Source organism: Semicossyphus pulcher, unplaced genomic scaffold, assembly GCF_022749685.1.
Source record: "Semicossyphus pulcher isolate SPU_LCO1_2020_fin unplaced genomic scaffold, fSemPul1.0.p SCAF_7, whole genome shotgun sequence".
Taxonomy (NCBI): domain Eukaryota; kingdom Metazoa; phylum Chordata; class Actinopteri; order Labriformes; family Labridae; genus Semicossyphus; species Semicossyphus pulcher.
The window spans coordinates 31,593,995-31,614,831 of NW_027211748.1; the positions used below are offsets into that span (position 1 = coordinate 31,593,995).

General features: G+C 42.9%; 1 gene segment (V, D, J or C); it reads right to left on the bottom strand.

Moving 5' to 3' along the window:
- Window positions 1–7,335: 7,335 nt before the first annotated feature.
- LOC138611625 (T cell receptor alpha variable 14/delta variable 4-like) lies at window positions 7,336–8,664 on the bottom strand (the record flags this gene model as incomplete). The annotated part of the segment is given in 3 exon segments: window positions 7,336–7,637; window positions 7,728–7,770; window positions 8,255–8,664. Coding segments are annotated over 3 exon segments (678 nt in total), but the record flags the coding sequence as incomplete, so codon positions are not given.
- Between the last annotated feature and the right edge of the window lie 12,173 nt (window positions 8,665–20,837).

The window sequence follows — 20,837 nt, forward strand, 5'->3', positions numbered from 1 at the left end:
ACAGCTGTTTGCACGTCATGAAAACACTTGGGCCAAGGGAGGGGGAATGGATGGATGAGTGGACGGAGCTGAGGCTTACCACGGCGGCCCAGAACCAAAATCAAGGGAAGAGGAGAAACTAAATCAAAACACCCGTGGCACTGCACACACACGCAACTGGGGATCGGTGAGAAAAACCCACCACCAGGGGTTGGGTCGCCGCCTTGGGCACACAGCGCCTGTCCACAAACAGAGAGAGAAAATGAAAACGGCCTCAGTGATCAACAGCTGACACACACACACACATACACACACACGCGCGCGCGCATACACACACACACCCAAACAACAATTAAGTAATAAAAGAAACAGAAACCAAAATACCAGTACACATAATAAACTACAAACATACAAAATAAATCACATTAACAACCTAATTAATAAATCAATAAAACTTAGTGGCAATTCCGAGTCCAGACGCCAGCTCAATGAAGAGCGCAATGGCCACGGGGAGTCAACCGGGCCACACAGCGCCGCACAAACCCAAGGGCTAAAACAGGGAGAGTCCAGAAGAGGCCACAACGGGTCAAAGGGAAGAGAGCAGAGCCAAAACAGCAGTGCCGTCCAGGAAGCTGCAGCAGTGGGTTAAACTACTTCGGCCTCACCGGCACAGCATCACAGAGGACGAGAGGAGGGATACTCCAGGCTGCAGCATAAAATCATTACAATCAGCCGGGAGCGGAGAAACAGATTATAAAAGAAAAGGCGGACAATGCCAACTTACCACATGGAGGCACAATCACACCCAGAGGGGCTACCAGCGGGACAACCCGGCCCCACGCCACCACAGTCTGCATCAAGAGAAGACTGTCACCATTACGCATTTCAGCACATTGAATGGGAGAAAAAAGCAACTGTGAGCTGCGGGAGGAAACACGCACCGCAACAGCAGATGCGCCAACAGGCACGACAGCACCAAACCACAGCCACGCCACCCAAGCTCCACCACGGCAGGCCACAGCCACCACCAGGGACCAGCGGATCCGGAAAAGGAGAGAGAGAGGCGCGCCAGGTATGGACACTCTATATAGCGGCGAGGTGCCGCCCATCAATCAGTGCTCCCGATACACAACACAGCGCCCTGCTGCGAGAGGGGGTACACAGTGCTCCGGCCACATAAGCAAAACACGACTTCAACTACAGGCAACAAACGCTTTAACCAAAGGCAACAAAAGTTTTCACTACAGGCAACAAAAAGGCAATAAACGCTTTAACTAAAGGCAACAAACACTTTAACTAAAGGCAACAAAAGTTTTCACTACAGGCAACAAAAAGTCAACAAACGCTTTGACTAAAGGCAACAAACACTTTAACCAAAGGCAACAAAAAATCAACAAACGCTTTGACTAAAGGCAACAAAAGCTTTAACTAAAGGCAACAAACGCTTTAACTAAAGGCAACAGAAGCTTTAACTAAAGGCAACAAACACTTTAACTAAAGGCAACAAAAAGGCAACAAACGCTTTAACTAAAGGCAGCAAAAGCTTTAACTAAAGGCAACAAACGTTTTAACTAAAGGCAACAAAAAGGCAACAAACGCTTTAACTAAAGGCAACAAAAGTTTTCACTAAAGGCAACAAACGCTTTAACTAAAGGCAACAAAAGTTTTCACTACAGGCAACAAACGCTTAAACTAATGGCAAAAAAGGCTTTAAAGGCAACAAACGTTTTAACTAAAGGCAGCAAAAGCTTTAAAGCAAAGGCAACAAACATTTTAACTAAAGGCAACAAAAGCTTTAACTAAAGGCAACAAACGCTTTAACTAAAGGCAACAAAAGCTTTAACTAAAGGCAACAAACGCTTTAACTAAAGGCAACAAAAGCTTTAACTAAAGGCAACAAACGCTTTAACTAAAGGCAACAAAAGTTTTCACTACAGGCAACAAAAAGGCAATAAACGCTTTAACTAAAGGCAACAAACACTTTAACTAAAGGCAACAAAAGTTTTCACTACAGGCAACAAAAAGTCAACAAACGCTTTGACTAAAGGCAACAAACACTTTAACTAAAGGCAACAAAAAATCAACAAACGCTTTGACTAAAGGCAACAAACACTTTAACTAAAGGCAACAAAAGTTTTCACTACAGGCATCAAACGCTTTAACTAATGGCAACAAACGTTTTAACTAAAGGCAACAAACGCTTTAACGTAAGGCAACAAAAGTTTTCACTACAGGCAACAAACGCTTTAACTAATGGCAACAAACGTTTTAACTAAAGGCAACAGATGATTTAAATAAAGGCAACAAACGTTTTAACTACAGGCAACAAACGCTTTAACTAATGGCAACAAACGTTTTAACTAAAGGCATCAAACGCTTTAAGTAATGGCAACAAACGTTTTAACTAAAGGCAACAAACGTTTTAACTAAAGGCATCAAACACTTTAACTAATGGCAACAAACGTTTTAACTAAAGGCAACAGATGGTTTAAATAAAGGCAACAAACGTTTAACTAAAGGCAACAAATGCTTTAAATAAAGGCAACAAACGCTTTAACTAAAGGCAACAAAAGTTTTCACTACAGGCAACAAAAAGGCAACATACGCTTTAACTAAAGGCAACAAAAGTTTTCACTAAAGGCAACAAACGCCTTAACTAAAGGCAACAAAAGTTTTCACTAAAGGCAACAAACGCTTAAACTAATGGCAAAAAAGGCTTTAAAGGCAACAAACGTTTTAACTAAAGGCAGCAAAAGCTTTAAAGCAAAGGCAACAAACATTTTAACTAAAGGCAACAAAAGCTTTAACTAAAGGCAACAAACGCTTTAACTAAAGGCAACAAAAGCTTTAACTAAAGGCAACAAACACTTTAACTAAAGGCAACAAAAAGGCAACAAACGCTTTAACTAAAGGCAGCAAAAGCTTTAACTAAAGGCAACAAACGTTTTAACTAAAGGCAACAAAAAGGCAACAAACGCTTTAACTAAAGGCAACAAAAGTTTTCACTAAAGGCAACAAACGCTTTAACTAAAGGCAACAAAAGTTTTCACTACAGGCAACAAACGCTTAAACTAATGGCAAAAAAGGCTTTAAAGGCAACAAACGTTTTAACTAAAGGCAGCAAAAGCTTTAAAGCAAAGGCAACAAACATTTTAACTAAAGGCAACAAAAGCTTTAACTAAAGGCAACAAACGCTTTAACTAAAGGCAACAAACGCTTTAGCTAAAGGCAACAAACGCTTTAACTAAAGGCAACAAAAGTTTTCACTACAGGCAACAAAAAGGCAATAAACGCTTTAACTAAAGGCAACAAACACTTTAACTAAAGGCAACAAAAGTTTTCACTACAGGCAACAAAAAGTCAACAAACGCTTTGACTAAAGGCAACAAACACTTTAACTAAAGGCAACAAAAAATCAACAAACGCTTTGACTAAAGGCAACAAACACTTTAACTAAAGGCAACAAAAGTTTTCACTACAGGCATCAAACGCTTTAACTAATGGCAACAAACGTTTTAACTAAAGGCAACAAACGCTTTAACGTAAGGCAACAAAAGTTTTCACTACAGGCAACAAACGCTTTACCTAATGGCAACAAACGTTTTAACTAATGGCAACAAACGTTTTAACTAAAGGCATCAAACGCTTTAACTAATGGCAACAAACGTTTTAACTAATGGCAACAAACGTTTTAACTAAAGGCAACAGATGGTTTAAATAAAGGCAACAAACGTTTTAACTAATGGCAACAAACGCTTTAACTAATGGCAACAAACGTTTTAACTAAAGGCATCAAACGCTTTAAGTAATGGCAACAAACGTTTTAACAAATGGCAACAAACGTTTTAACTAAAGGCATCAAACGCTTTAACTAATGGCAACAAACGTTTTAACTAAAGGCAACAAACGTTTTAACTAAAGGCAACAGATGGTTTAAATAAAGGCAACAAACGTTTTAACTAATGGCAACAAACGCTTTAACTAATGGCAACAAACGTTTTAACTAAAGGCATCAAACGCTTTAAGTAATGGCAACAAACGTTTTAACAAATGGCAACAAACGTTTTAACTAAAGGCATCAAACGCTTTAACTAATGGCAACAAACGTTTTAACTAAAGGCAACAAACGTTTTAACTAAACGCATCAAACGCTTTAACTAATGGCAACAAACGTTTCAACTAAAGGCAACAGATGGTTTAAATGAAGGCAACAAACGTTTTAACTAAAGGCAACAAATGCTTTAAATAAAGGCAACAAACGCTTTAACTAAAGGCAACAAAAGTTTTCACTACAGGCAACAAACGTTTTAACTAAAGGCAACAAACGTTTTAACTAAAGGCAACAGATGGTTTAAATAAAGGCAACAAACGTTTTAACTAAAGGCAACAAATGCTTTAAATAAAGGCAACAAACGCTTTAACTAAAGGCAACAAAAGTTTTCACTACAGGCAACAAAAAGGCAACATACGCTTTAACTAAAGGCAACAAAAGTTTTCACTAAAGGCAACAAACGCTTTAACTAAAGGCAACAAAAGTTTTCACTAAAGGCAACAAACGCTTAAACTAATGGCAAAAAAGGCTTTAAAGGCAATAAACGTTTTAACTAAAGGCAGCAAAAGCTTTAAAGCAAAGGCAACAAACGCTTTAACTAAAGGCAACAAAAGTTTTCACTACAGGCAACAAACGTTTTAACTAAAGGCAACAAAAAGGCAACAAACGCTTTAACTAAAGGCAGCAAAAGCTTTAACTAAAGGCAACAAACATTTTAACTAAAGGCAACAAAAAGGCAACAAACGCTTTAACTAAAGGCAGCAAAAGCTTTAACTAAAGGCAACAAACGCTTTAACTAAAGGCAACAAAAGTTTTCACTAAAGGCAACAAACGCTTAAACTAATGGCAAAAAAGGCTTTAAAGGCAACAAACGTTTTAACTATAGGCAGCAAAAGCTTTAAAGCAAAGGCAACAAACATTTTAACTAAAGGCAACAAACGCTTTAACTAAAGGCAACAAACACTTTAACTAAAGGCAACAAAAGCTTTAACTAAAGGCAACAAACGCTTTAACTAAAGGCAACAAAAGCTTTAACTAAAGGCAACAAACGCTTTAACTAAAGGCAACAAACGTTTTAACTAAAGGCAACAAAAAGGCAACAAACGCTTTAACTAAAGGCAACAAAAGTTTTCACTAAAGGCAACAAACGCTTTAACTAAAGGCAACAAAAGTTTTCACTACAGGCAACAAACATTTTAACTAAAGGCAACAAAAGCTTTAACTAAAGGCAACAAACGCTTTAACTAAAGGCAACAAAAAGGCAACATATGCTTTAACTAAAGGCAACAAAAGTTTTCACTAAAGGCAACAAACGCTTTAACTAAAGGCAACAAAAGTTTTCACTAAAGGCAACAAACGCTTAAACTAATGGCAAAAAAGGCTTTAAAGGCAACAAACGTTTTAACTAAAGGCAGCAAAAGCTTTAAAGCAAAGGCAACAAACATTTTAACTAAAGGCAACAAAAGCTTTAACTAAAGGCAACAAACGCTTTAACTAAAGGCAACAAAAAGGCAACATACGCTTTAACTAAAGGCAACAAAAGTTTTCACTAAAGGCAACAAACGCTTTAACTAAAGGCAACAAAAGTTTTCACTAAAGGCAACAAACGCTTAAACTAATGGCAAAAAAGGCTTTAAAGGCAACAAACGTTTTAACTAAAGGCAGCAAAAGCTTTAAAGCAAAGGCAACAAACGCTTTAACTAAAGGCAACAAAAAGCAAGACAACAGTGGTCTTCTGCAACCAAAAAAATAGAACATGTTAATACTTTAACTAACAGACGTGACACCAGAATCATAACTAATGTCAGGAAATAAACAAAAGGGGTTACCTCGGCTGTCCGCAGCACTACAGCGTCATCGCTCAGGAAGCTCGTCACCCCGACATGTCATAAAGCACCTGTTCACCGACACAGCAGCGACAACGACAAGTCAACCGCCGGCCTGGAATAAAGTTAAAATCAAGATCTACACAGATACAACAGGCAGCATGAAACTTGGCACGGCCCATACCTGCCCTGGAAACGGAAGTACTGCAGAGGGCGAGGGGAGCGAAGGCAGGGTATTTATATTTTATTTATAACCTGAAGTGGCGAAGCACGGCTCAAGCTTGGGTTTGCCTTGGATTACAGCCAGCCGAGGCCCAGCGTTTCCGCGAATCATCGCCACCCTGGTAAGCCCGCACACCCGCTCATACCTGGTCCAGCCATACTACACACTGTTTTTGTTTTTGAGTTTTGGGCTCATGTGGGGCTCAAGCAGGAATCTCCTTGAGGTAAAGCAGGTGAGGAAGGAGGTACAAGGTAAGTGGGTGGAGCTTGCTGTCTCCCAGTCCTCCGCCCCCTCAGCAACTCTATTTGACCACTCCGATAAATGTAACTCATTCCTATCATTTTATCAAACAAAAATCTAAACATCTACAACCAACTGCCCACTACCAGCTCCACCCTCCCTGACTCTGCCACTCCCCACCTAACCAACGTGAAGTATCAAAGTAACTAATGACCTCCTCCTCTCCTCTGACGCTCACTCCCTCAATATCCTCATCCTACTCCTACGACCTCAGTGCTGCCTTTGACACCATCAATTACTCCATTCTCCTCACCTGCCGAGAATCCTCCCTCAGCATCACTGGCACCGCCCTCTCCTCCTCATCCTCTACATGCTTCCCCTTGTTCACATCATCCGCATTCACAGCCTTCATTTCCACTGTTATGCCGTCGACAACCAACTCTATATTTCCACCAAATCCATCACTGCTGCCACTCATTCCACCATCACAAACTGCCTCACAGACATAAAAAACTGAACACATGCAAACTTCCTCAAACTCAACAGCAACAAATCTCAAATCCTAATCCCCCACTGGCTCCCCATCCAACAAAGAATCCAATTTAAAATCCTCCTCTTCACCCCCTACACACCTATACATATACACCTATATCCCCCACCACCTGTGACCTCAGATCTGCCAACGCCAACCTCTTGACCCCTCTCACTCGATCCAAGCACTTCTGCTATTTGTTTCAACATGTAAAGAGTCTTTGAGTACTTTTTAAAGCGCTATATAAATAAAATGTATTTTTTGTGCAGTGCTGTGTGCTGCTTTGCTCCAGGTGAAAGATAGGGCCCTCTGTTGTTGTCATCATTACTACAAAGAATGTAGACTGTATCATCACATCCCATTGACACATCCCTTCATGTCTAACAGTGTGTGACTCCCTCTAGTGGATGTTGTGGAGTATTGTGTTGTCTTTGCTCCAAAGGTTTTTGTACAGAGTGTTGGTGTTTCCTGTCACTGTGGGCTGCAGAGCACAGTAGTACACAGCAGAGTCAGACAGCTGAAGCTTCTGGATCTTCAGAGGAACTGATCTACTGTTGGAGTTCAGTGTGGATGAAAATCTCTCCTTAAACTCGTCCATTGTTTTCCCCTCTCCATATGTAAAGCGACTCAGTATGAATTTGGGGCTGTTGTTTCCATCCTGTTTGTACCAGAAGAGATAATTACTTGTAGCACTGCTGTTGTATTTACAGTCAAGTGTTGCTGTCTCTCCTTCAGCAGCAGTCACATCTCCTCCTGGTTGCTCCACGTTGTCTTGTGCTCTGCATTCTGTGAAACAGAAACAAATAGTGTTAGTGTGCTGTTAAAGAATCATGTCAGTGTTGGATTGATATCAAAGAAACAGAGTGGTGTTCATACCAAGGCACACAGCAGCCAGCAACACTGAGATAAACAGAGGCATCATATCTGCAGGGCTGAGTAACTGTGAGCTACAGCAAGTCTAAAGAAGGCTGTGATCTCTCTGTTTGGTCTTCATCAACACTAAGTTGGTGGATTAGAAGGAGGAGCCTGATCACAGTGACAGGTCTCATTCACAGCCCTGTGTTATTCCCCCTACTGACACTTTACACTAAACACATGTTACTCACACTCTGCTTTTACTGTCTTTGCTATTTGTTTCAACATGTAAAGAGTCTTTGAGTACTTTTTAAAGCGCTATATAAATAAAATGTATTTTTTGTGCAGTGCTGTGTGCTGCTTTGCTCCAGGTGAAAGATAGGGCCCTCTGTTGTTGTCATCATCACTACAAAGAATGTAGACTGTATCATCACATCCCATTGACACATCCCTTCATGTCTCACAGTGTGTGACTCCCTCTAGTGGATGTTGTGGAGTATTGTGTTGTCTTTGCTCCAAAGGTTTTTGTACAGAGTGTTGGTGTTTCCTGTCACTGTGGGCTGCAGAGCACAGTAGTACACAGCAGAGTCAGACAGCTGAAGCTTCTGGATCTTCAGAGGAACTGATGTCCCGTTGATTGAAGCATCAAATCTGTCTTCCTGGAACTCTGGAGCATTACGGCCTGTACCAGCAGCAGCACGTAGTAAAATGTACTTTGGGAAGTTGTTCACTTCTTGTTTGTACCAGAACAAATTGGGGTATGTGTCACTGGTCTCAAACCTACAGCCAAGTGTGACTGCGTCTCCTTCAGAAGCAGTGACATCTTCTGTTGGCTGGTCCACTTTGTCTTGTCCTTTACACTCTGAGGAAGAAGAGGACATGAAGAGAAGGAGATGAAGCAGTAACACAGATCGGTTGAAGCAGAGCAGTCAGTGTAAGAAAGAGTTACCTAGCCAGAGAGTTAGAATCAGGATGTTCCTCAGACAGTGTTGCATGACTGCAGTGAATGGGGAGGAGGGAGAGGAGGAACATTAATACTCTGGTGGATCAGGGCCTTCCTCTTTCTTATCTGTTGAGTAGCTCTCAACATTACATGTCAGATGTTCAGCGGACACAGCTCATGTTGCTAACACTCTTTTATCTCACAATCCAATCCAATCCACTTTATTTATATAGCACATTTTAAAAACAACAAGGTTACCAAAGTGCTGCACAACAGATAAAAACAGTAAGTAAGCAAAATTCAAATGTTAAAATAAAAATATAAAAAGTAAAAGATTAAAAAAACACAACAAAATAAAAGCATATAAAAACACTAAAATATACATAAAACACAAAACAACAACCAATGATTTAGAAACAATAAAAGACAAACAGAGACCACACAACTCTCATGCTGGATTAAAAGCCAAGGAATAAAAATGTTTTTTAAGACGAGATTTAAAACTATCTAGAGTGGCGGCCATTTTGACGTGGGTGGGTAGCTCATTCCACAATTTAGGAGCTACCACTGAAAAAGCACGGTCCCCCCTGGTCTTATGTCTGCTCTTTGGGATGACAAGACGCAGCTGATCAGCGGACCTCAATGCTCTTGAGGGGGTGTAGGTGTGTATGAGGTCTGTGATGTACTGAGGCGCCCGACCATTTAATGACTTAAAAGCAAACAATAAAATCTTAAAATGAATTCTAAAATGGACAGGGAGCCAGTGGAGGGAGGCGAGAACGGGGGGAATGTGTTCATGCTTGCGCGTTCCTGTTAAAAGACGAGCAGCCGCTTTTTGGACTAACTGTAAGCGAGCGAGGGAGGCCTGGTTGATGCCAGTGTAAAGTGCATTACAGTGGTCCAAACGGGTCGAGATGAAAGCACGAATCAAGCACTCAAAATCATTAAAAGATACAACAGGTTTACTTTGAGATGAAAGCCTCAGATGATAAAAACTTGTTTTAACTACCGAGTTTATCTGTTTATCAAGTTTAAAATCACTGTCCATTTTGACGCCGAGGTTTGTGACTATGGGTTTTACATATGACTGCAGGGAGCCCAGGTCTATAGGAGGGACATCACAGCCTCGACTGGGTCCAAACACCATGACCTCAGTTTTGTCTTCATTTAACTTTAAAAAGTTAAAAGCCATCCATGCCTTGATGTCCTTTAGACACTCTAGTAGGGGTATCAGGGAGCTCTTATCATTTCTCTTAAGTTTAAAAGTTAAACCAAGGGGGAGCATGTAGAAAGAAAACAGGATGGGCTCAAGGATTGAGCCTTGGGGAACTCCACAAGATAGGGTGGCAGAAGACGATGCAGACTCACCAAGCCTCACTGAGAAGCATCTCTCAGACAGGTAAGACCTGAACCACTCCAGGGCAGCATCCCTGATACCCACACAGTGCTCGAGACGGGAAATGAGAATTGTGTGGTCAACTGTGTCAAAAGCAGCAGTAAGGTCTAAAAGCATAAGAATGGCAGAGTCACCGGAGTCAGTAGTTAATCAAAGGTCATTAAAAACCCTTAAAAGTGCAGAATCAGTGCAATGCAAAGCTTTAAAACCAGACTGAAAAATCTCAAGAATGCCCTGTACTTCTAAAAAGGACTGAAGTTGTACAAGTACAGTTTTCTCTAAGATTTTTGAAATAAAAGGAAGCTTTGAGATCGGTCTATAATTTGATAGAACCGAAGTGTCCAGATTTGGCTTTTTCAATAGGGGTTCCACAACTGCTTCTTTAAAATATGTTGGGACAACCCCTGAATCAAGACTGCTATTTATAATTTTTTGGACACAAGGTCCAGTAGTCTCCCAGACCTCCTTAAAGAGGCGAGGAGGAACAATGTCTGTGGGACAGGATGAGGGTTTAAGTTGAGTGACGATTTTTGTGAGAGATGAGAGTGACACAGGCTCGAACCGATTTAAAACAGTTGAGCAAGTGACGGCTAAGGAAGGTTCAAAAGAGGGGGGTGAGATATGAGTCCTGATGGTTACAACCTTATCAATAAAACAGCAGAGAAAATCTTCACAGACTTGTGACGAAGCTTTCAGACAGGTGGATTGGGGAGCATTTAAAATCGAATCAATAGCTTTAAAAAGAACACGTGGCTCATTAAGATCTTGGGAAATAATATCAGAAAAATAGACTGTTTTTTCTGCTTTGACAGTTCTCTGATATTTTCTCCAGCTTTCTTTGAGAATTTCATGAGACACATGAATCTTTTTTCCACCTGCGCTCAGCTCTCCTGCACTCGCGCCTGGCCGCACGGGTGGTATCATTGAGCCAAGACTCAGATTTGGGTCTGGGGCGCATCATTTTTAGTGGGGCGACAGTGTCAAGAGTGCCGGAACAGGTGGAAAGAAAGGTTGTAGTCAATTGTTCCGTGTCAAGGTAGGCAGAGGGCATTGTGTCAAACTGATTTGCAATGATTAATGCAGAGGAAAACTGAGCAGCGGTGGAAGGTTTAAGCATGCGACAGTGGCGCACAGAAGCACACGGTCTAAAACTGTGACAGGGCAAGTTAAAATCAAATAAAACAGGCATGTGGTCAGAGAACACTGCGTCACATACCTGAACATTTAAAATAGGCATGTCATGTGATAAAACGAGGTCTAACGTGTGTCCATGTTCTTGTGTGGGTCCAGTAACATATTGTACAAAGTTAAAAGCATCAATCAAATCTAAAAAGTCTTTAGCCCGTGGCTTAAAAGGACAGCAGACATGCACGTTAAAATCACCAACACATAAAATCCTGTCATAGTTTGTCATAATGCCAGCCAAGAAATCAGAGAGGTGTTTTATAAAGTCTCTGTTATATTTAGGCGGCCGGTAGATCACCGCACAAAGTACCGGGGCTGACCGACCTAGTTCAAACAAGCTCAGTTCAAAAGAGGAGAAAGACATTGGCGGTAGAGGCTTGCAATATAAACTGTTTTTAAAGACAGTCGCTATTCCTCCTCCACGACCAGAGGTCCTCGGTGTTTTAATAAAAGTACAATCCGGAGGCAAAAGCTCTGTGAAGGCGGCTGACTCACCCACATTTATCCAGGTTTCCGTCAGAAAAAGTACATCCAAATCGTGCGAGGTGAAGAAGTCTTGGAGGATGAAAGTCTTGTTCATCACCGATCTCGCATTTACCAGCGCACATCTAGTCGAAACCGGGGAGACGGCCGCGTGAGCTGTCCGGCTCAGCGGCTTGAGGTTGCGCTGGTTCACTCAACCAGGACGCCGGAGACGAGGGAGGCGAGGGCGCACGGCATGAAGCGTCTCATACGGGCCAACGACAGGTACCAGCCAGGTGCCGCCTTGAACGAGGGCGCGCCGGGCTTTAAGCCTGACTAGCCGACCACTGCGCGTTCCTCTGCGGCTACGCCTCCGGGGAAGTTGAGCCTCAGCACGGAACAGGTGTGCGGGGACATCCGCTAAGAGCGGAGGAAGAAAAGTTATGTGGTCACCCCAGCCATATTTCGCCCGAAAGTCTACAGTGGTTTTAAGTTTAAATAAGTCCTGACGATCATACACCAGCAGAGAGTTTATGGGCCTCGTGACGGACGCCAAAAACAGAGAAAACACAGAAATTGCCAGCGTTAGAAGGCGTACCAGACACACCGGCGCCATCTTGCTCACAACACCACAATTCTGACGTTTTAACTGAAGAAAACTGTTTTTAAAACATCTGAATCCTGAAATTAAAGAAAGAAGAAAAAATGTAAATAAAGTAAGAATTTAAAATTCTTCTGAGCTTCAGTTAAAAAGATGAAATAAAGACTTCAAAGAATCAAACAGCATGGCTCTTTATTGTCACTGTTTAAAACAACCAAAGGCAGTTCAGCAGCTCTTTGGTACGGACAACAACACAGCAACAAATAAGAATACAAATACGAGTCCTGATTATTTCTATGAACTCACATGAGCTCTTCATTCTTCTTATAATCACACTGATACTGTGGCGGCTGGGGCTCAGTGAAGGGTGGGTCGTTCGATCCCAAACCGTGACAGTCCACAAGTCCAAGTGTCCTTGGGCGAGACACTGGACCCCAAGGCCATCGGTGTGTGAATGTGTGTGTGGATGTGACATGTCGCTTGGAAACTCTCTGAGCGGTCAGAAGACGAGAAACACGGTCCATTGACCATTTCCTCTTTATTTCAGACCTTCATGTTGAAACGTAATAACTTTGTCCACTCGGTGGCGCTGTTGTTCAGATGAAGCAGGAGCTGAAACGTGTACCTCTTCAGTTAGTGTCAGGTTTTTGTACAGAGTGTTGGTGTTTCCTGTCACTGTGGGCCTCACAGCACAGTAGTACACAGCAGAGTCAGTCACTGCAGCAGAGGAGATCTCCAGATGAAACTCCTTTTTGTTTTTGTCATGTCTCAAAGATAACCTCTCTGTTCCCTCTGAATATTCGCTGATAAGAAGCTGTGGAGATGAACCGGACTTCTGCTGATACCAGTAGAGCCCATTAGCAGAGCCTGAGTAGTTGCAGGACAGAGTCACATTGTCATCCTCCAAAGCCAGCGTTACATCTCTGAATGGTGTCACTAAATCCTCAGAGGATCCTAAAAACAACAAAACAATATTTCACTCTGACTGTAGTTATTTCTCTCTATACTTTGTTTAGTGGTGTTAGAAAGTAAAAGCATTAAAACAGGTCAAAGCTCTTTCATGTCTGAGATGTTGCTACCTCTCATCAGTACTTACCAGTGTGAAAGAAGACTATCATCATCCACACTAAAGGAAGCTGCATTATTGTCACTTGTAGTGAATGAACAGGAGAGAGAACACAGCAGCTCTTCAGTTCAGACATGAAGTCATATTCATCTGTGTAGCTCCTCCTCTCACTCTGCTCTGTTTACATTCAGGCTGATGGAAGCTTTAAAAAAGGACAGTGATGCTGCAGGGATCGTCATCCAAGAAGGTCAGACTGAAGCATCCCAATAATCCTCAATGGAGGCTTGAATATAATTTATGATCACAGTCAATTGTTATACCGCTTGTATACCTCTTTATTTATAGCATACATAACTTCCCCTTTATTTCTCCGACACAGAGGCCTACAATATTTCCATTTCATGATCATTTTATAACATTTCACCAAATGAAACATTATTAAATTCATTGTCATTTTGCACAATTGCATAGTAATTCCATTATATTCTGACTTTGCTTTTATGTATGTTAGGAAGTTATGGCTTGGCAGCAGCCATCAGTGGAGGAGCGAAGAAGGAGAAAATGGGAATACCAAAAAAGCAGAGAGAAAATAAATAATGAGCTCGGGTTAAAGGATGGATATCTGAGAAAAGAACAGCAAAGATGAAAGAACAGAGGATGGGAAGCTAAATACTATCAGTTATTTGAATGAAAGGGAAAAGAGGAGTAAGAGAAAGGCATGAGAACGTAGACAGCTACAGTCATGGGAGCACAAGAGAAAGGACCCAGAATGCCCAGAAACTCCCCCAGGTAGTCCATTGGATCAGACTATACAGGAAGATAGAGCTGGGTGTCATCAGCGTAGCAGTGGTAGGAGATGTTGTGCCTCTGAATGATTTTGCCGAATGGCAGAATATAAACTGAAAAGAGAATGGGGCCCAGGACTGAGCCTTGTGGGACTCCACAGGATAAGTTGGCTGTAGAGGAGGTAGAGTTGCCTCGATTAACGGAGAAAGTTCTGTTATTAAGGTAGGAGGTGAACCAGCTCAAGGCAGTGCCACAGACCCCAACCCCATGTCAGTCAGTTAAAATAACGTGATCCACAGTGTTGAAGGCAGCACTGAGGTCCAGTAGGACCAGGTTAGCACAGTTTCCAGAGTCGACAGGAAGAAGTAGGTCATTATGGACTTTCAGTAATGCAGATTCTGTACTGTGAGATGCCCGGAAACCTGACTGAAATGTATCTAGGATGTTGTTTTGGTCAAGATGTGGCAGCAGTTTGGAGAGAACAACCTTTTCTAGGACCTTGGACAGGAAGGGTAGTTTTGAGATGGGGCGGTAGTTACTCGGTAGTCCAGGGTCCAAGTTGGGCTTTTTTAGAAGGGGCTGGACCACAGCGTGTTTGAAACGCGAGGGAACTGAACCAGAGAGCCAGAGAGCTGTTTTTAATGGAAAGGATGCTGGGACCTATGAAGTCAAAGGCCTCCTTAAGGAGACAAGTTGGGACTATGTCAAGGGAGCAGGTGGCAGATGTCATGCTAAAAACAGTCTTCCTGAGTGAGGCTAAGGACATCGGTTGGAAACTGTTTAATTGGGCAGAGCAGACTCGAGAGAGGGCTAGGTCTTTGGTTTGGGCAGCAATGTTTGCTTTGATGTCTTCAACTTTATTTGCAAAGAACTTTCTGAATTTTTTACATTTAGATGAAGACATGTCTAAGCTGGGCGTGGGAGGGGGACAAGTGAGAGAGTTTATAGTGCTAAAGAGGACCCTAGGATTATGGTAGTTCCTCGAGATGAGACTGGAAAAATGTTTTGCTCTCGCTAGTTTAACTGCTTGTTGGTATCTTAACAGCTGGTCTCTCAAGATGTCAAATGAAACTTGGAGCTTATCCTGCTTCCACTTTCGCTCTGCTTTCCGACATTGCCTCCTTAGGGCTCTAGTAGTGTCGTTAAACCAAGGCTGAGATTTAGGCTTAGGCTTCTTGATTTTGAGGGGAGCAACAGAGTCAAGAATGGTGGAGCAGTTGGTATTGAACAAGGAAATAAGTTCCTCTGTGCTGAGCTGCGGAGGAGATGCTTCAATAGCAGTATTTGCAGCAGCTATAAGGGCAGCTGAAAAAATACTGGCAGTGGAAGAGTGAATGTAGCGAGAGCAACGCGCTGGGAGGGAAACATTAAACACAATAGTACTGTGATCTGAAAGGCCTGGGTCAGTTATTTCTACATTGTGAACAGGAACACCGGATGACAAAACCAAGTCAAGTGTATGACCAAGGTTATGAGTTGGGTCATTAATATGTTGAATGAAATTGAAGGATTCAATCAGTTGCGTAAAATCAGAAACCAGTGGTTTGGATGGACAGCATACATGGATATTAAAATCACCAAGAATCAGAACAATTTTTGAGGCTTTGGAGGACGATACACAAGGGCGATTAATAATGGTCTCATCAGCATCATTCTCTGTCAGACCACCTGAGCACAGAGATTCATAAGATAAGTTGGCTGAAAGCATCCGAGCTCCAGCTTTGTTCAAGTGGAGGCCATCAGGACCCAACAGACCTCCGCACTCCCAGAAAACGTTCAAAGTGTCAATCAAATCAATCCCGTGAGCGACACAGGCAGAGGACAGCCAGGTGTTCGAGCTGAGCAGCCTGCTGAAACACCCCACTCTGCAGCCAAATGTGGGAATAGGTCCTGATATGTGGATTCTTTTTTTGAGTGGCTTGAGAATGTTAAGGAGATGGGCGAAACCAAGTTTTAACAGTTCGGACTGCTGTTTGGGAACGTTGTTTGTGCCAGCGTGAATGATAATGCTGTCAACTTCTGGATGAGAATTTATTATGTCGGGGACCCTTTCTGAAACCTCCAGCACCAGGGAAACAAAGAGTATGAGCCTTTCTGACTCTCACATTTCTAATTATCGAGTCTTCGATAATAATAATAATGGACTCTGTGGCAGTCGTGGACCAGCCTGTGGTTCAAGGCGGCGAAGAGCTACACTTTTTCCCAGATGTGCAGTCTGTGGGTAGTCCGTCAACAGGTTCAGAGGTGACTGACAGGAGCCGTTTGCCGGCCTGGGGCGTCGATGTGCAGGTGGGATGGGTTGCTTGGGTGCAGGGGACCGGCAGGCCAGTGAGGGGAATTCCTGCAGATCCAGGGCGTCAAATTTGTTTTCGAGCCGGATCTTCTGAGGCAGTCGGGAGCCGCGAGACAGCCTGGCGTAATGTTTCCGTCTGCCAACGACAGTCCAGGCTCAGTCCGTGGGGCAGAGCTGTCTGGGGGTTTTGGCTTAGCTCCCAGGAGAAACCAGGGGTCCTCAGCCTGATTGGGGGCAGCCACCAGAGCTCTGGTGGCGACAGAGCAGGACCAAGGAATGGTGGTGTCATTACCCGCTGGGGCTGGACAGCCTGGGGAGCGGGTCGTGCTGGTCTTGTCCTCGTAGCAGCCAGTGGAGCTCAGGACAACAAGTTGTTTAGCCTGAGCAGAAGCGACCTCCGAGAACTCCAGGACAAGACTGTCTTTCTGTTTGAGTTCAGCCTCCAGACGAGAGATGTTGTTTTTCAACTTTGATGAGGTAAGATGGCAAGACTGACACGCAGCCATTTGTAGGTATAAAAAACAAACAAACAAAAAAACCAGCTTGAACCCTCGTCCACTGACTAAAACCCTTAAACCAGATATGGATACAAACAAGTGACAGTTAAAGAGTGTTGTGTAAAAACGAGGCTGAAAACTGGATAAGAAGTTGATATAAAGTCAGTTTTGGACAGAGCGTATGTCGGGTGCATACAGACGCCTGCGCATGGGCCTTCCTGATACACAAGACAGTTGTAACGAGGCCACTGCCACCAGCATCAGGTCTCAGTCACCAGCGTCAGATGGATCTGTCTTTGTTTTAAATTAATATGCTTACAATCTTTACTTGAAATGCTGTTGATTTATTGAAGTTATCGTCTCTTTGAAATTAAAAATGTGTTCATACAACTAATATCCATATCTCTAAGCACCTCTGCAGTCAGTAGGAGGAGACTGATGTTAAATTAGTTTCACTTCTGAAGCTCTTCATCGCAACTGTCTCATGAGGGAGAAGAATCCAGACTGTATCATCACAGACCATCACAGTTTAACAGAGCGTGACTCCCTCTAGTGGATGTTGTGGAGTATTGTGTCGTCTTTGCTCCAAAGGTTTTTGTACAGAGTGTTGGTGTTTCCTGTCACTGTGGGCTCCAGAGCACAGTAGTACACAGCAGAGTCAGTCACTGCAGCAGAGGAGATCTGCAGAGCTACACGTTTCTCTGCTTTGTTAATGTGAGCTGAGAAATTAGAAACAGTTGGATGAATAAATCCTCCCTCTGTGATGGAGAGCAGGAACTCTGGTCTGGATCTCTGGTATTGTCGGTACCACTGGATGTTGTTGATAGCACCATCATATTTACAGGTCAGGTTGATGTTTCTCCCCTCTGTAAGAGTTTCTTCAGGTCTCTCTGGATTTATGCTGTTCATGGATCCAAGGGCTGCAACATGAGGATTATTTCTGTCAGTTAGTATTCAAGAGATCCTGAAATCAAGAGACTCAAAGAGGTCCTTCACTTCTTTTTTAGCTTTCATTATTTTGAGATTCGATCATAAAACAAATGTCTTTTTCTCTGATGGAAATGATACATCACACAGATAAACCTACTTATTAGTTAGATCAGCAGGTGAAATTAGACTTTGATGTGTGATGTGACACTCACCTATAAAGTGAGAGAACAGTAAAAAGAAGTAAAGCAACATGTCTTTGGAGTTGTTCAAGTCCAACAGACAGCAGGTGAGCAATGTTCTTCCTCTGCAATAGAAAGAAACAGTAAACAGCCTCTCTGCTGCACAGCCCTTCTCCTCAACATTGAGCTGATTGTGATTTTAGTTCCTCAATCATCTCTGCTCTGGAGATAGAGATAATCTCATTGGCTGAGTCAGATCTCAGTGGGCGGGGCCAAAGCTAAACCTTTTACAGATACTGTCTGCCTACCAAAGTTCAAATCAGCCAGTTAGGTTGTTTCAGCATCCAGAGCAGCTCTGCCTCAGAGCAATGTTTGCTGGATGTCCTTCCTGTTCTTCACACCTTCTGTCAGACAGCAGGTCACACTATCAGAAAGCTTAGGAAAGATAAAGTTATGACGGGATGTTTAACTCAGTTGGTTTCTGATTTAAAATGATAACATGAGGAAAATATGGAAAAGTTAACAAATGATCCAGACTTACAGTATCACAGCAGCTTTGTGAATGTGCCAATTCTAATATCACTGCTGCATCAGTTCACCAAAGATCTGACTTCAATTATATCTGTGTTCCATTAAATGTGTCGCTCACATGTATCCTTAAAGGGGCCATGTCTTTTGAATGGATATTCTCATATCCTGCATGGGTTTCACATGTTTGGGTGTTTATTGTTCACAGTGAAAAAGTGAGAACTGCATCATTCTGTGTTTTTCCAGGATTACATGTTTAAAAAGGTGGCCTCTGAAACGGGCCGTTCAGAACAGCTGCAGGTTTCTACCTAGAACCTCGCTTTGGCTGAAATCGACCAATCGTCATTCCCCATCGTTCACCTCCGGCTGCCTTCTGGCTCTAGCTTGTAGTCAAGTCGTTGTCAAGATTTAATCTGACCATTCTGACACCTCCTGTTGGTTCTGGCTGGTACACATAATGATGAATAACCAATCCTAGAGCAGCCATGTTTTCTACCACTTTGGAGTGACAGTGCAGTACGGCTGTTCCCCTACGTTGGATCGCATACATGGGGGAGGGGCTACACGGTCACTCCAATTACTGTCAATCAATCGTGGCTCAAAATCACATTAGAATAATAGAACATTGATTGCATAGCTAAAACATGTCACCTTTAAGGTGTGTGTGAGTTAAGATGTCTTCCTGCAGTTGCAGCCTCGGCTTGGTCAAACTGACTTATCGAGCAAACATAACAAATTCCCTGATGGTCTAAGACTACGGCAGCATAACATCACATACCGGGCCTTTCTCAAACCGACCCTTATACCCTCTCCCTGCACACTTCCAGTGCCCTCGTGTGGACGGTCCGCCACCTTAAGTGCCATTCTTAATTATGAGTGTGGAGTGGGAGTGAGCTGTTAAACCCTCCAGCAGCGACTCTGCACTGATTCTGACTTACTGAGCTCGTAAAGGCGTCCTGTAGTGTTCATCATCAAAGAAGCTCCATCATTTAAAGTTCCATGTTGTAGAGCCCTGTGCGGGACTGTTTTCTTAATCCCGCTCCCGTCAGCTCCTGTTGGATTTCTGACCAATACCGCTCTCTCCCGTAATGATTCGTACCATTCCCGCCCACACAATAGAGTTCCATTGATTTGTGTCTTCTCCGTCCCGCAGGGAGTAAACGTCATCTTATTGGTTAGTAAAGAGAGGCGCAATGCACATACTCTGGTGATGCCAGAAGACGAGGAAAAGCTCACCGCTTCCTCCACACACGCCTGCTTCACCTCAGGGAGATTCCTGCTCGAGCCGTGCATGGACCAAAAACAGCCAGAGACCAACACCAAGCTCTGCATCATGCACGCTCAATCTGTGCCCCCTCTTCATACACGCAGGAACCGACACATGGTCACACACACACACACACACACAAATACAAATGAGAGGTAAATTAATGATAACCCTCTAACATAACTACCAATGGCATTGACAATCGTACCCACAGATACCAGATACACTGTCCAGCATTATGCACGCACACGCACAGCCATGTGATCAGCAACAATAAGTAAACATTTAGAGCCGACCTTTCTTTGATGGTCAGCACACAGAACTTTAATGAACATGAGATCAAGAACATCCATCTGGACATTTAAATAGCCTTATTAAGTAGTGCTGCTGTGCCTCGTGCGTAAACGTACACAGCGTCTCTCTAGTTTCTGCTGGGCAGTGGGATCGCTTCAGTGGTTTAACATCAATAAATCGGGTGCATTAAAATGCAAGGAGCGAGAGAAGAGGACTTCCATTGAATCCTGTACAGTCATGTAGGCAAAGAACAATCAGTTCACCTGGTGTTTATTCTGAAGAAACAAGGTTATTTCAGGACAGTGTGATCATTTACGGACCAATTTCTAAATTTTTCATCCCACGAAAATCCAGCCGTTCATTTTTTGCAATGCAGTCCTCTAACCATGTTGTTACCTGTACAAACATAAATGTCATTAATGAAGAAACACATTTAATGAAGATGTTCACACCTGAAAGTTTTCATGATATTCAGGGTCTTATTGATCCTTTTTCAGTACAGTAAACGCTGTGCTTATTTGTTTGTAAAGTCTTCTTACACAAAGTTCCTGTTTCCCCTGAGGAGAGGGGAGTTCACGCCAAAGCTTGCTGCTGTCTCGTGTGACTTCAGAGTTCAGTCTGTGACAGAGTGGGAGTGGGGAGGGTCCGTTTTGAAAAGCTTTCACCATCACAGTTTCACAGTGTGTGACTCCCTCTAGTGGATG